Source organism: Hemitrygon akajei, chromosome 17 (assembly GCF_048418815.1).
Source record: "Hemitrygon akajei chromosome 17, sHemAka1.3, whole genome shotgun sequence".
In the NCBI taxonomy this organism is placed as follows: Eukaryota; Metazoa; Chordata; class Chondrichthyes; order Myliobatiformes; family Dasyatidae; genus Hemitrygon; species Hemitrygon akajei.
In genome coordinates, this window is record NC_133140.1 from 71,721,143 (window position 1) to 71,736,520 (window position 15,378).

The 15,378-nt window shown below is 43.9% G+C and overlaps 1 protein-coding gene across 2 annotated transcripts in view; it reads right to left on the bottom strand.

Annotated features, from left to right (window-relative positions):
- The window catches only part of gse1b (Gse1 coiled-coil protein b), a 717,669-nt gene that overhangs the window by 56,318 nt on the left and 645,973 nt on the right, over nucleotides 1-15,378 (bottom strand). For both annotated transcript variants that reach the window (XM_073070370.1, XM_073070369.1), the window contains 2 exons: nucleotides 10,542-10,708; nucleotides 8,327-8,521 (listed from right to left, as the gene is read on the bottom strand). In XM_073070370.1, the coding sequence (XP_072926471.1) occupies nucleotides 8,327-8,521; nucleotides 10,542-10,708 (362 nt within the window). The remainder of the gene's footprint in view (nucleotides 1-8,326; nucleotides 8,522-10,541; nucleotides 10,709-15,378) is intronic.

Below are 15,378 nucleotides of genomic sequence, written 5' to 3' on the forward strand. Positions count from 1 at the left end.
TGACGTCACACTGAAACAGTCCAAGTTGTCAGTGAGACCACAATTGGAGCACTTTGTCCAGTTCCGGTCGCCCAGCTAAAGGGAGGATATTATTACGGTGGAAAGTGTGCAGGAAAGATTTAAGGGGATGTTACTGGGACTGGATGGCCTAAGGAGGGGCTGAATAGAAAACACAGAAAACCTACAGCACAATATAGGCCCTTCGGCCCACAAAGTTGTGCTGAACATGTCCCTACCTTAGAAATTACTAGGCTTACCTATAGCCCTCTATTTTACTAAGCTCCATGTACCTATCCAAAAGCCTCTTAAAAGACCCTATCGTATCCGCCTCCACCACCGTTGCTGGAGATAAGGTGAATGTTCACAGTCCTTTTCCCAAGACAGGGGAATTTAAGGTGAGAGGGAAAAGTTTTAAAAGTGGGCCAGAGCTTTCATACAGAAGTTAAATAGATACTTTATTGATCCCAAAGGAAATTAGTGTCACGGTAGCATTGCAGGTGCATAGATATACAAATATTAGAAGAGAAGAAGAATAAAAATTAAAGTTGTCTTAAAAATAAGCTGTACAAGATTTCCAAGTTCACACTGATAAGATGGTAGTGTAAGAATTACCGTAATATTATACAGTAATGGGTGCATATTCACATCATCCAGATGAGGCAATGGCAGTATTGCGATAGCAGGGTATGGTAAACAGAGCTAAACAGAGGTTAATAACAGTCTAACAGGAGCGGGTCACCACATCCCTGGCTGTAGCTTGCCTCATTATAGGACCCAATGGCCAAGAGTAAGATTGACCCATGTAGCGTTCTTTGGTGTTTCGTCGTGAGGCATATCAAGACCCTGCTGCCCCCCTCACTGGACCCCCTGCAGTTTGCGTACTGTCCCAACCGCTCAACAGATGACGCCATTGCCACCACCCTCCACCTGGCCCTAACCCACCTGGACAAAAAAGACACATACGTTCGGATGCTGTTCATAGACTTCAGTTCAGCATTCAACACAATCATCCCTCAGAAACTGACTGGAAAGCTGAGCCTACTGGGCCTGAACACCTCCCTCTGCAACTGAATCCTAGACTTCCTGACTGGGAGACCTCAGTCAGTCCGGATCGGGAGCAACATCTCCAACACCATCACACTGAGCACGGGGGATCCCCAGGGTTGCGTGCTCAGTCCACTGCTGTTCACTCTGCTGACCCACGACTATGCTGTAACACACAGCTCGAACCATATCATCAAGTTCGCCAATGACACGACCATGGTGGGTCTCATCAGCAAGAACGATGAGTCAGCTTACAGAGATGAGGTGCAGCGGCTAACGCAGAACCAATAACCTGTCTCTTAATATGAACAAAACAAAAGAAATGGTTGTTGACTTCAGGAGGGCACGGAGCGACCATTCCCCGCTGAACATCTACGGCTCCTCGGTAGAGATCGTAAACAGCACCAAATTTCTTGGTGTTCACCTGACGGAGAATCTCACATGGTCCCTCAATACCAGCTCCATAGCAAAGAAAGCCCAGCAGCATCTCTACTTTTTACGAAGGCTGAGGAAAGTCCATCTCCCACCTCCCATCCTCATCACATTCTACAGGGGTAGTATTGAGAGCGTCCTGAGCAGCTGCATCACTGCCTGGTTCGGAAATTGCACCATCTCGGATCGCAAGACCCTGCAGCAGATAGTGAGGTCAGCTGAGAAGATCATTGGGGTCTCTCTTCCTGCCATCACGGACATTTACACTACACGCTGCATCCGCAAAGGAAACAGCATTATGAAGGACCCCATACATCCCTCATACAATCTCTTCTCCCTCCTGCCGTCTGGGAAAAGGCTCCGAAGCATTCAGGCTCTTACGACCAGACTATGTAACAGATTCTTCCCCCAAGCTATCAGACTCCTCAATACCCGAAGTCTGGACTGACACCTTGCCCTACTGTCCTGTTTATTATTTATTGTAATGCTTGCACCGTTTTTGTGCACTTTATGCAGTCCTGTGTAGGTCTGTAGTCTAGTGTAGCTTTCTCTGTGTTGTTTCTTTTTACGTAGATCAGTCTAGTTTTTTGTACTGTGTCATGTAAAGAATGGTCCTGAAAAACGTTGTCTCATTTTTACTATGCACTGTACCAGCAGTTATGGTTGAAATGACAACAAAAGTTGACTTGACTTAGTCGATTACTGAAAAATGGCATGCCAAAGTGGCATGCAGAGAGTGAGAAACATTGTCCAGATTGACTTCTAAAACAGTGGCAGCCTTTCTAATCAGTTTACTGAGCCTGTTGGCATCACCCGTGTTGATGCCATTGTCCTAGAACACCACCACATGGAATATTGTACTGGCGACAACAGGCTGGTAGAACATGTGAAGGAGAGGCCTGCATATGCCAAAGGACCTCAGTCTCCTCAGGAAGTAGAGGCGACTCTGGCCCTCCTTGTACACAGCCTCTGTGTTAGTGGGTATATGGAACAAGCTGCCAGTGGAAGCTATAAACAGGGAGGGGGGTATAATTGCAATGTTTAAGAGGCATTGAGACGTGTTCGTGGATAGCCCTGGTAAAGGTGGAATTAATTGTGGACTAGAGAAAGGCCGGGAAACTGGAGAACTGTGAAGGAAAGTGGCCAACAGTGAAGCAAAGCCGTGCAGGAAATCCAGGCAGGACGGCTCAACAAAAGAAGCCCTGTCCCTCTGAACTGTCCGTTGTTAAACAAGGTCCTACTATATCTATGGACTTCAGTCATAATTGCCTTACAAAACATTGCCGGCAGAATCTTGCAGAGAAAGAAACCTAGCAGTGTGAGCACAAGGGCACACACATGGCCTTGTTTATAATCAGCTCGGTGTTTTATGTTCACAGAACAGAGGATGTACTGCACACTGTTTTTACTTGTGCTGAAATGCCCTCTCTTTCCAAAGGGGCTGGCTCCTGCCAGAAGCGAGACACTCACTGATGACAGCTGTCTTTGAATCCATTTTTCATGTGCAAATCCGAGCAACGAGTGTTGGGAAACCATCCAACCTTCGCTGATCATCACAATGACCTCGATGGTATTTCATATTTATAGGCACTTATCCAAATTTACAATCTTCCAGGCAACAAGCGGTAGGTGGCAGAGATGGATTTTGTATGCTCGCTGCTGCTCCATCGTTCCTCTGCTTTTGAAGCTTTATTTAACCTACAATTCATTCTGTCTGTCCTCACAAGATTCGAGCAGCTCTGAAGCCTCTTGATCAAAATGCACACAGCATTTGTTAACAAGATGGGCAAATTAATGGCACAATTAGAAAGAAATGCCCATAATTGCAAAAATTCCAAGGTATTCCAAACTTCAAAGTAAATTTGTTATCAACGTGTGTGTATATCATATACAACCTTGAGGTTCATTTTCTTGCAGGAAAATATAGAAGAACAATAGAACGCATGAAAAACCGTACATGACAACGGCAGAGTCTCGGAAAGTGATTCTGCAGGCTGAGGAGTCAGTTTAGCGCTAAGACGAAGGAAGACATTCATGCCAGTCCAGGAGCCCAATGGATGTAGGGCAACAACTGTTCCTAAACCCGGTGGTGTGGCACCCAAGGCTCCTGCACCTCCCACCCAATAAAAATAAATGCTTTTCAAAGGAGGCAAGATGCAAAAGAAGGCAGGGTAATCTTTAAGAATAACGGTCTTCAGAATTACTGTAGAATACAGGCAGAACAAAGGAAAAAGGTCAGAAAACTAAGAAGCAGAGAACATTGCTGCGCTTATTAAAGGTACCCAAACTGCAATAGTTATGTTAGGGATGGTATAGACCAGGAATATTCAGGTGCATGTAACAAGGAAAATACAATACTCATGGAGCAATTTAATCCATATAAAGACCAGACAAACCAAATGAATAGGCTACTTCAGTTCTTGCATCTTGGAATGCGAAAGGCTTACCTTCAGGAAATGTGATCAGATCATAGAGGATCTTATATAAAAATTGCAAGTGATTTAGTACAATCTGAAACTTAAATCTCAAAAAAAAAAAGAACTGCAAAGCTAAGAAGCCTGAGTTTTCTGTGATGGCTTGGAAACTACTTCAATTAATTCAAAGAGTTGCACAGCATAGAAAAAGGCCATTCAGCCCAATTCACTCATGCTGACTCTCTGTGTGAGGAATGCTGCCTGGACTGGAGGGTTTACGTTATAAAGAGCAATTGGATAAGGTGGGGCTGCTTTCCCTGGAGTGAAGGAGGCTTGTTCTCTGGCAGCTCGTTCCATACATCTGTCCCTCTTGCCCTCTTGTGTGGAAAATCTTGTCCTTCACGTCCCTTATAAATTTCTCCCCTCTCACCAGCAACTAAACTTCCTCATTAGAAAACACTGCAGCCATTCGCTTTATCCATGGCCCTCATGAGTTTACACATGGTAAGGCTAGGGTGCTTAAGACACTTGCACAGCATTTTAGTAATTTTATGTATTACACTGTACTGCTGCAAAAACAAAACAGATTTCATGACATACGTGAGTGATTGTGATGATATGGGTCCCTACTGTGGACTGAGAGTGGGAAGAGGGCAGGGAGAGGGGAATCATGGTTGGGAAAAGGGAGGGAGCAGGAAGCCCCAGAGCGACGTTCTGTAACAATCAATTAGCCAATTGTTTGGAATCAAATGACCTGGCATGGTGTCTCAGGGCTGGGTGTGTCTGTGCCCACGCCACCCCCTGCCTCTGGCACACTCCTGCCACCTGCCCCACAGCACTCCACCCTCATCATTCCCAACATCCTGTGCTTCTGCCCGATTTACAAACTCACTCTCCATTCCATGTTGTCAAATACACAGTACTGTGCAAAAGCCTTAGGCATCCTAGCTACATATATACTGTATCTCTGTAAGTTCACTCCTCCGCCTCCTTCATGCCAGGGGAACAGTCCCAGTTATCCAATTATTCTGTATCACTCAATCCCTCCAGTCCAGGCAACAATGTCCACAAATGTTTTTCTGCATCCTTCCCAGATTAATCCCATCCTTCCTTTTGCACGGTGACCAGAACTGTACACAACACTCCAAGTTGGGCCTAACCAACAACTTCATAAAGAGTCACAGAGCTATACAGCACAGAAAGAGACCCTTTGGCCAAACTAAACCATGTCTAAATGAGCTGGTCTCATTTACATGCAATTGGCCCATATCTCTCTAAATCTTTCCTAGCCACCTGTCCAAATACAACACTTATCATAAAACAACACAGCACAGGAACAGGCCCTTCGGCCTACAAAGTTGTATGGAACCAATTGAATTACTAATCAAATAAAAAACACAAAATGCTGGCAGAACTCAGCAGGCCAGACAGCATCTATGGGAGGAGGTAGTGACGACGTTTCAATCAAATGGCCAACTAAACTAATCTCTTCTGCCTACACAATGACCATATTCTTCCACTCTCCTCACATTCAAGTGCCTATCTAAATGTCTCTTAAAGTTTCCACCACCACCCCAGGCAGTGTATTCCCATCACCCACCACTGAGTGAAATCTTGCCCCTCACACCTTCTTTGAAACTAACTCCTCTCACCTTAAATGCATGCCCTCTCGTATTAGGCATTTCACCCCTTGGAAAAAGATATTGTCTACTCTATCTATGCCTGAATCTATCTATATTTGAAACGTATAAGATTATTAAGGGATTGGACACGCTGGAGGCAGGAAGCATGTTCCCGCTGATGGGTGAGTCCAGAACTAGAGGCCACAGTTTAAGAATAAGGGGTAGGCCATTTAGAACAGAGATGCAGAAAAACCTTTTCACCCAGAGAGTGGTGGATATGTGGAATGCTCTGCCCCAGAAGGCAGTGGAGGCCAAGTCTCTGGATGCATTCAAGAGAGAGTTAGATAGAGCTCTTATAGATAGCCGGGTCAAGGGATATGGGGAGAGGGCAGGAACGGGGTACTGATTGTGTATGATCAGCCACGATCACAGTGAACGGCGGTGCTGGCTAGAAGGGCCGAATGGCCTACTCCTGCACCTACTGTCTATTGCCTTTAAATGTAGTGAACATCTTTTGAGCTGCTTCCAGTACCTCTGTATCCTGTCATAAGTAAAGGAATAACAACTGTACACAGCACACAGTACTGAATGTTTATTTATTTAGTAATACCGCGAGAAGAAGGCCCTTCCAGCCATGGTACATCAGCAACCCCTGGCAACCCTGACCTAATCATGGGACAATTTACAATGATTAATAAGCCTACCCGGTAGGCCTTTGGGCTGTGGGAGAAAACTGGAGCACCCGGGGAAAGTCCATGCATTCCTCAGGGAGGATGTACAGAGACTCCTTTCAGAGGACACTGGAATTGAACTCCGAGCTTCGAGCTAAAGAGCGTTGTGCTAACCACTACACTACCATGGCACCCCAAGTGTGGCCTTAGCAGCATCCAATACAACTGCAACAATACTTCCCTATTTCAAAATTTCAATACCACCCCCCCAGCAATAAAGATGAACATGCCATTTGCCTTCCTAACAACTTGCTATACATTGCCTGCTAATGATTTGCATTCACACAACAGGAACACCTAGATCCCTCTGAGAGTGACAAAGATAAGAGGAAACTATAGCTAGCATGACACCAGTGCGAGAAAAAGTGCCATAATCTATTATTAAGTTAGTGTGAACAGGATATATAGAAAATAATAATAGGGTTGGGCAGAGTCAATATGCATTTATGAAAGGAAATGATGTTTGAACTGTTAACAGTTTTTAGCGGAATGGATAAGGGAAAACCAATTGATTTGAAATATTTGAACATCTATAAAGACTTTGATAAGGTACTACTTAAGAGATTATTAAACACAATGAGAAAACACATTATTGCCGTAATATATTAATATAAAGTGTGGATTAATTAACAGATGGGAATCAATGAGTAGCAATATACAGGCTATTTTCCGATTGAGAAACTGTGACCAGTGGATGCCTCTGGGATCAGCTGATGACCGCCTGAATCTGGTGGTGTGGACAAGAATGATAAATTCAAGTTTGCTGATATTACAATTGAACAGTTACCTAGTATGATAAGATGAACTACTGACCTGATATTACACCTTGTTATGACCTTACACGTTATTGTCTACCTGCACTGCACTTTCTCTGTAACTGTAACACTTAGCTCTTATTCTACCTTGTACTACCTCAGTACATTGTTGTAATGAACTGATCTTTTTGCAAGACAAGATTCTCACTGTACCCTGGCACACAGCATGAAAGGATATAGGAGAAGGCAGGAGATTGGGACTGAGAGGGAAAATGGACCAGCCATGTTGAAATGGTGGAGCAGACTCGATGGGCCAAATGGCCTAATTCTGTTCCCATGTCTTACGGTCTTATATGATGTAACAGTTTCAGACTGCCATGTGTAAGAGCTTCCTGTTTGAAAAATTGGTTGCTATGTTGCTATGTGGGCAAACCGGTAGCGCAGCGATTAGCGTGACACTATTACAGCTCGCGGTGCTCCAGAGTTCAGAGGTCATTTCTGGCACAGTTCTGTAATGAACCTGTACGTCCTCTCTGTGAAATGCATGGGTTTTGTTCAATTGCTCTGGTTTCAGCCCACTGTCCAAAAATGTACTGGGTAGGTTAATTGGTTGTTGTAAATTGTCCCATGATTAGGTTAGGGTTAATCGGATTCGTCAGGACTTGCTGGGGTGGCGTAGCTCAAAGGGCTGGAAGGGCCTGCTCCCCACTCAACTGTGAAATAAATAAATCTTTCCTTAAGAGTCAGCCGAAAAGCAAATGGGCACATTCTGAAAGAGAGACAGAACACTACTTCAGCGCAAGTCATTACAATTGCCATCGTGACATCTGTTCAATTTGAGCAGTGCTCAGCCAATGCCATTAAGTGCACAGTGATCACAAGATGTCACAAGATGCAAAGTGGGGGAATTTCCTCTTTCCCTTACTGCTAGATGAGTGTCAAAACTTCAAAGTTCCAAGTAAATTTACTATCGAATTATATATGTGTCACCATACACTAGGTCACAGGGTGGGTTGAGGTTAAGGAGATAGGGTGGTGCAAAAGTGGAGGACAAGGTTGGAAATTTCAAAACTGAGAGACCAGCAAAGGTGCAGCTAGTACAGGTCAGAACATTTGGGTGTTACTCTGGATTTCCAGCATCTGTGGAATCTCGAGTTTATCACCTCACATCACGCTTCTTTAGTTCATGCACACGTGCTTCATATTACACGAGGCACAACACATGTTCTGAGACAACCAGAGGGCAATGGAACTAAAATGTAGGTTTATGGTAGAAGATTCCTTTGATGTAACTGAGCTGTTACAGGGAGCTGGGGGAAGTGTCTTACCTGAAAGCCGGGTGAGGGAATGGATGATGGGCAAGATAGCTGGAGTGATAGTAGGCAGAGGCAGCTGCCTCGAGCCCCATTGGCGGCAGTGCAGGCATGCGTAGCTCCTCCCCTGTGTGATACGGCCGGAAGCTGCGAAGGTAATCTTCCTGCACACTGCCAGACGCAACAACGTGAGGAACCGGGCGCTGCAAACTGTGCAGAACAAAATCACAAAGAGTTTAATTTTTTTCATGCTAGTACATATCCTCTAGAAACAAATCAACGTTCAAAGTAAATTTATTAACAAAGCACACTGAGCTGAACTGAAACATGCCTTTTGATTTTGTGTTTTATACCCTGTGTTTTCTCTCATTTTTAGTTGCTGGTTACATGATTTGTTTTTTTTTAAATGTGGGGGCATTGATTTTACTTTCCTTAAACAGGTTTCATGGTGTTTCTTTATTTCATGGCTGTCTGTGGGAAGACGAATCTCAGAGTTGTATACTGCATACATACTTTGATAATGTAAATGTACTTTGAATATGAATTTGAGTTTCTGTGTGTATCTCCATATACTTTGAATTTGAGTTTGAATTTCTGTGTATGTCACCACATACTTTGAATTTGAGTTTGAATATCTGCATATATCACCAGATACTAACCTTGAGATTTATTTTCTTGCAGGCATTTACAGGAAAATAAAGAAATGGAATAGAATTTATATAAAAATATTAACAATACATGAGTGGTTCAGTTCTCGAAAGTGAGTCTCTTGGCTATGGAGTCAGTTTAGTAATGAGGTGATTGAAGTTATCCACACTGGTTCAGTAGCCTGATGGTTGAGGGGTAGTAACTGTTCCTGAACCTGCTGGTGTGGGATCTGAGGCTCCTGTTCCTCCTGCTCGATGGCAGTAAGGAAGAGCAGTGAGAGGAGAGCGTGGCCTGGATGACGGATGGTACTTTCTTTTCACAGCACTCCTTGCTCAAGGGTGGGGAGGTGCAGAGGCTACTTGAAAAACAAACCAAGACGGCCGAGAGACTGAGCGGGGGGGAGATCGACACTGCGTGACGCGCTTCCAAATAACTGAGTTCCAAGTTGTAAAAAGTACGCTCGATCCTTCATTACGAAACCAGCAAAGACGGCAATCAAAAATAGCAATAACTAAATTGATGATATAAGTGTGGTTAGCAAAATTAGTGAAGTGAGAGTAATGAGTGGTATAAAAATGTTTATCCCCTGGCTCACTCCTTCTCTAACTAAACTAAAAATGACATAAAGGGTGAATATGTGACAGCTCATTTACTTCTATCACACCCCAACCCACCTGACAAATTACCATAACCCATAATAAACGAGCAACACAAAATACAACACAGACAGACAGAAAATAGATACATGGCCTCTACAGGATGGATTAACAGAATGAGATACCCTCTTTGCAGTAAATGCATTTAAAGTTCATCTCTAAAGAAGGGTTTTTAAAAATCTAAAGTTGTAATCATTATTTACTCATTTAATGGCCTTACCAAGCACTTTTTAAGGTCTAAACCTTAATTTCTTTGTAAACATTTCTCGTACAACACCCTTAAATAATCCATGATGCAAGAAGAATTGTCTTTTAAACTTGAGGCTTCAATGTGAAGTTAGATGTTGCTGATGCTGGATTACGTTCTGACGCAGTTGTGCACTGTCCCAGCAGGAGGGAGGGTGTATAGGCCTTCTGTCACCCTAGTGCACTCTGGACAATTGTTTGAGAGACCAAGTCGTGGCTCACAATCTCATCCTGCAGTGTGTGTGGGCTGGTCTCTATGACATTGATGCATGCTAAGAGGCTTAGATGAAACAGGCAGAACGGCCAGTAACCAAATTCTCTATTTCAGCACAGAAAGATCCCACCTCTTATCCAACTTTAATCAGACACATCAGATGCCAAGCTGATACCAATTGCTTTGAGAGATGACACACTGCCTGGGTTGTGTGTCAGTAAATTTTCCAAACAGCATTTGTAACATAACCTCAGCATCAGTAGCTCAACTCAATGACAGGCAGGAACATAGAACTAAGAAAATATCTTGGCAACCACTTTGGTCCGGTGTTTCTGTGCTCTGTTAGGCTCCACGCAACCCTGTGGCTTCAGCCTCTACAGATTAGTGACCAGATGATCCTTTAAGCCCTTTGCTTTTGCGCTGTTAAAACTCTGCATCTTGAAGATCACTATTAGTGTTAACTTACTTGAGAGGAGGGAACCGGGAGTCCTGAACAACAGTGCTGTGAGTGAGACCAAACGCGTAAGGGGCCCCAAGGAGGTGAGATGTGATAGATGGGGGTCCCTTCTCCGACTGATGCTGGGTCTCTGCGTGCATTCGTTCTCTACTGGGCCCCCTGGCCACTGGTTCTGGCTGGAAAGACAACAGAAATAAGGTTTTTGCATCTGATTTGCATCTTAGATTGAAGGCCTACAAATAGTCATATGAGCCTCTATGACATTTACACTCAATTTGCAATTGGTTCTCTTCATTAGACAGCAAGAGGTTATTAAAAATTATTTAAGTAGAGCTGGTTATAATCAAACAAAAATAGGAGCAGAATTAGGCCACTCAGCCAATTGAGTATGAATCAACATTCAATCATGACTGACTTTTTCCCACCATGAACCAAAATCAAGGCTGATTCATTATTCAGATGATGTGTTAAAATCATTGACTAGGATAGAGGAGCGTTCTGAAAATGAGAATAATGATGGCCTGCTGTTATACAGCAATCTGGCGTCATGGCTGGCACAGACATTGTGGGCTGAATGGTCTATTCCCCCACTTCACTATTCTATGTTATGAATTCTTGTACTATGGCTATGAGTAGAATTTAGCTTACTTTTCAAAGCAATCTTGATTTGAGTTATATGTGGGGAAACATTGGTGATTTCCCTTTGGGCCAGTTAGCAAGTGATCCCAGAACCAAAATAGATCCAAGAAGCTAAATTCATTTAATATCAACTCCTCCCTGCTGCTTTGAGTACAAATGTTCCTTCATACAGAAACACTAGGCCTCCTTGCCTGTGAAAGTCTTTCCTCGGCTTTCTCCAAAACCTTACAGTCCCCTCTTAGTACCCATGTATAGTACTGTGCAAAAGTCTCGGGCACACACACATATATATATATTTCATGACATATGTGAGAGATGATAAACCTGATTCTGATGGTCTCTATTGTGGATTGAGAGTGGGAAGGGGGCAGGGAGAGGGGGATCATGGCTGGGAAAAGGGGAAGGGAGAGGGAAGGGAGTGGGAAGCACCAGAGAGACACTCTGTAATGATCAATAAGCCAATTGTTTGGAATCAAATGACCTTGCCTGGTGTCTCTGGCTGGCTGTGTCTGCACCTGCGCCACCCGTTGCCCTTGGCTCTCCTTCCCTACCACCTGTCCCACACTCCTCCTCCAGTGCTCCACCCTCGCCACTCCCAACGTCCTTTGCCAGATGTACAAACTCACTCTCTGTTGCACTTTGACAAATACAGTACTGTGCAAAAGTCCTTCAGCACCTTAGCTATATATAAGTGCCCACGATTTTTGCACAGTTCTGCAATAGATTGCTTGCACCAGCTGCGGCTTCATCATCTCCTACAGAAGCCACACTGTGAAGGGTCGAGGATAAAAATTCCATTGGCCTTGGGCTGCAGAAGGTAGGGTGGTTTCCTCAATCTCAGCCCGAGTCTCAGCATCTCACTGCTGGCTTTGGGCTACTATTGCATATTCCGCATTTTTTTGTAAGCACCTTTCCCAACTAACTGTCCTCTCCTCACTGAGGGTAGGGGGTTCTAAACAAACAAGACTCACATGCACTCTATATACTTTTGCAAAGCTGGCAGGGAAGCAAATTCTAAATACAACAGTGAGAAAGAGCAATGAGCAAGGCGACAAATCGAAAGAGGCGAGAGACACAGAAAACACCCCCCACCCCCCCCCCGCTTTTTCCCATTTGATTGCTTTGGTCAAGATTCAAGGAACCACAGATTAGTTTGCCCTAACCCTCTCACCCCGGCACTGGTGACAAGCTCTTTGATGAAGGACATTGGCTGTATTTTCATTTAAGGAAAGTTACAGTTGTGAACTGCTTCCGCTCTCAAGAGGTTGCCATGCTCTGGCGTAGGCTTATAGCTGATAATTGCTGACCCTTCCTGACTCCTCTGTGCTAACATGCAATATTAAATGTCAGTAATGTAATTTCCAAGCCAGCGCCTTGAACTGCCTCATTCTTTGCCTCTGCCTCCCCTGGCAAGGTTCCAGCCAGCCCGATACCTCTCAGGGACCCCCTTTTGAAAGGCTAAAATATTCTGATGCATTTTTCATGTCGGTGGGAGAGATGCCACATCTCCCAGGCAGCCTGGATGCTTGGCGAAGCATTAAAGTGATTCAGAGAACGTTGACAGAAGTCAAAATCAAAGTTCAGGGAGCGAGCTCAGGCACGAGGCTCTTTTCAACATCAAGCCACCCAAGGAAAAACAATTTTTGAGCACTTTTTTTTTTAATTTGTGAAAGACGATGACAACAGATTGGAGGTATCACATGATATGATGTTCTGAAGTTCTAACGTTCTTGCATTTCCCACAGTCATGGAGTCAGATGGGTTGGAAACAGCCAATCTGGCCCACAAAGGCTATAGATTTAAGGTGAGAGAGGAGAATTTAACAGGAAACTGAGGGGCAACCCAAAGAGTGGTGGGTTTATGGAATGAGCTGACCAGGTAGGTACATGGGTCAACCACGTAATTTAAAAGATACTGTGACAGGTTCATAGATAGGAAAGTTTTTGAGGGATATGGGTCCAATAGGACGAGGTTAGATGGGAATTTTGGTAAGTGTGGTAGGGAAAGTACCATGCTGTATGTCTATGTGACGATAAGTCTACACGGACACTTGGGCGTCGATTTCAAGATTCAAGATACTGTTTATTGCCATTCTTCAGCACACGAGTGTAATGAAATGGTTGCTACTCCAGATCCAATGCAGCATTAAAAAAAAAGACATTTGGTGGAGAACATTCTGACTCACTGCATCACAGCCTGGAACGGAGCCTCCAATGCACAGGATCAAGAGAGGCTGCAGAAGGTTGTCAGTTCTCAGATACAACAATACTTGCCATCGGGAACAACTTCAAGAGGCAGTGTCTCAAGGTGGCATCCATCATTGAAAACCCTCGGGATATGCATTACTACCATTGGGGTGGAGGTGTAGGAGCCTGGAGGCCCACACTCAATGTTTCAACCACAGACTCTTAACCTCCAAAGGCAGATTCACGAATGGTTTGTCAACCCATAAACACTGCGTATTTGCTCACCTTCTGCACTGTTTACCAGTTGTCTTGTTTGTTTATTTATTTGCTCATCCAAGTTTATTTATTTATTTATGTGTGTGCGTATGTGATTTATAGTGATTTTTATGTCGTGCACTGTTCTGCTGCCTCAAAGCAACAAATTACGTGACAGCTGTCATTGACAGTAAACCAGATTTTGATTCAGAGAAGATGAAGTATTCACAAGGTAGACAGGGACTCTCGGTTATCCAAGTGCTTTCTCAACTTGAGTCAGCATAGTCGTTACAACTAATTTTTACACACACTGGTACTGAGAAGGTGATAAGTATGAATATTACAAGTTCAGAGATTATCATGAACAAATCCTACCGAATTTTAGCTGACAATGCTACTTTGAACGGTCAGCACATTGTGGTTAACGTAACCCTTTACTGCACCAGCTGTAAGATCGGGATTTCATTTCTGCTACTGTCTGTAAGGATTTTGTACATTCGGTCTACAACCATCTGGATTTCTCCCATATTCTAAAGATGTAACAGACAGGGTTAGTGACTTGCGGGCATACTATCCAATCACCAACAAGTGAAAATCTGCAGATGCTGGAAATCCGAGCAACACACACAAAATGCTGGAGGAACTCAGCAGGCCTGGCAGCTGTGGCCTGCTGAATTCCTCCAGCATTTTGCATCTGCTGCTCAGATGCTATGTCAGCGCCGGAAGGATGGTTAACACTTGTGGGCTGCCCAGCACAACACTCATTGACTTGATTTGACATAAACGGCGCATTTCACTATATATTTTGATGTACATGTGACAAATAAAGCTAAACTTTCTTTGTTTCTTCAAGTACATTCAGAGATGTTGCTTATCTCACCAATTCCGACATATGTTTACCATGTACTTGCTGTTGGTTATTGGTCCAAAACAGGTCCCATTTACCCTCACCTCTTGGCCCAGGCTTTGAAATAACCACAGCACCTTAACTGTTTAGATAAACTGACCAGGAACTGAATTGACTAACCTCAGTGGAAATAATGCAATGTTTGTCAAATAGTTCTTTCTTATTTATTTGTTGACAGGAAGTGGATATCACCGGCTCTGCCAGCATTTATCTATCCCCATTTGCTCCTGAACAGAAGCAATTAAAGGTTAACTTCACTAGTTATGTCTGAGGCCACATACTGACAAGTACGGGTAATGACGACGGTTACCCTTTCCTGAGGTTTCTTGGTTATTATTACTGAGGCAAGCTTAATTTCTAGATTTATTCAATGGTATAGTTTCCAGACCTGAATTTGAGTCCTGCGTGAAGGCTCTCGGCCTGAAACGTCGACCGTACTCTTTTCCACAGATGCTGCCTGGCCTGCTGAGTTCCTCCAGCATTTTGTTTTTGTTGCTTGGATTTCCAGCATCTGCGGATTTCCTCTTGCTCCCAGTTTGTTATGGTGGGATTTGAACTCATGCATCCAGTCCTCTGACTGATAGTCCAATAATTTAGTCCATGTGCCACCATTCCTCCTGTCCATTGAGTCAGTGGTTCATAGGTAGCCTGCACTGCCTTTGAGCTTATCTGGCCATTGACTGACTGGAGGCTTCAGGGCCCAGTGGCATCTGATCTCCACATTAGGACCGCAAGGGCATTTACAACCATTAAACTTACTGGTGCCCCCAAATGTGGCCAAGCACAATTGAGGCATTCTCGGAGCTAAAATTAACTTAAAAATAAATCAAGGCCCTTTTGCTTTCTTCCTGTGGTTACC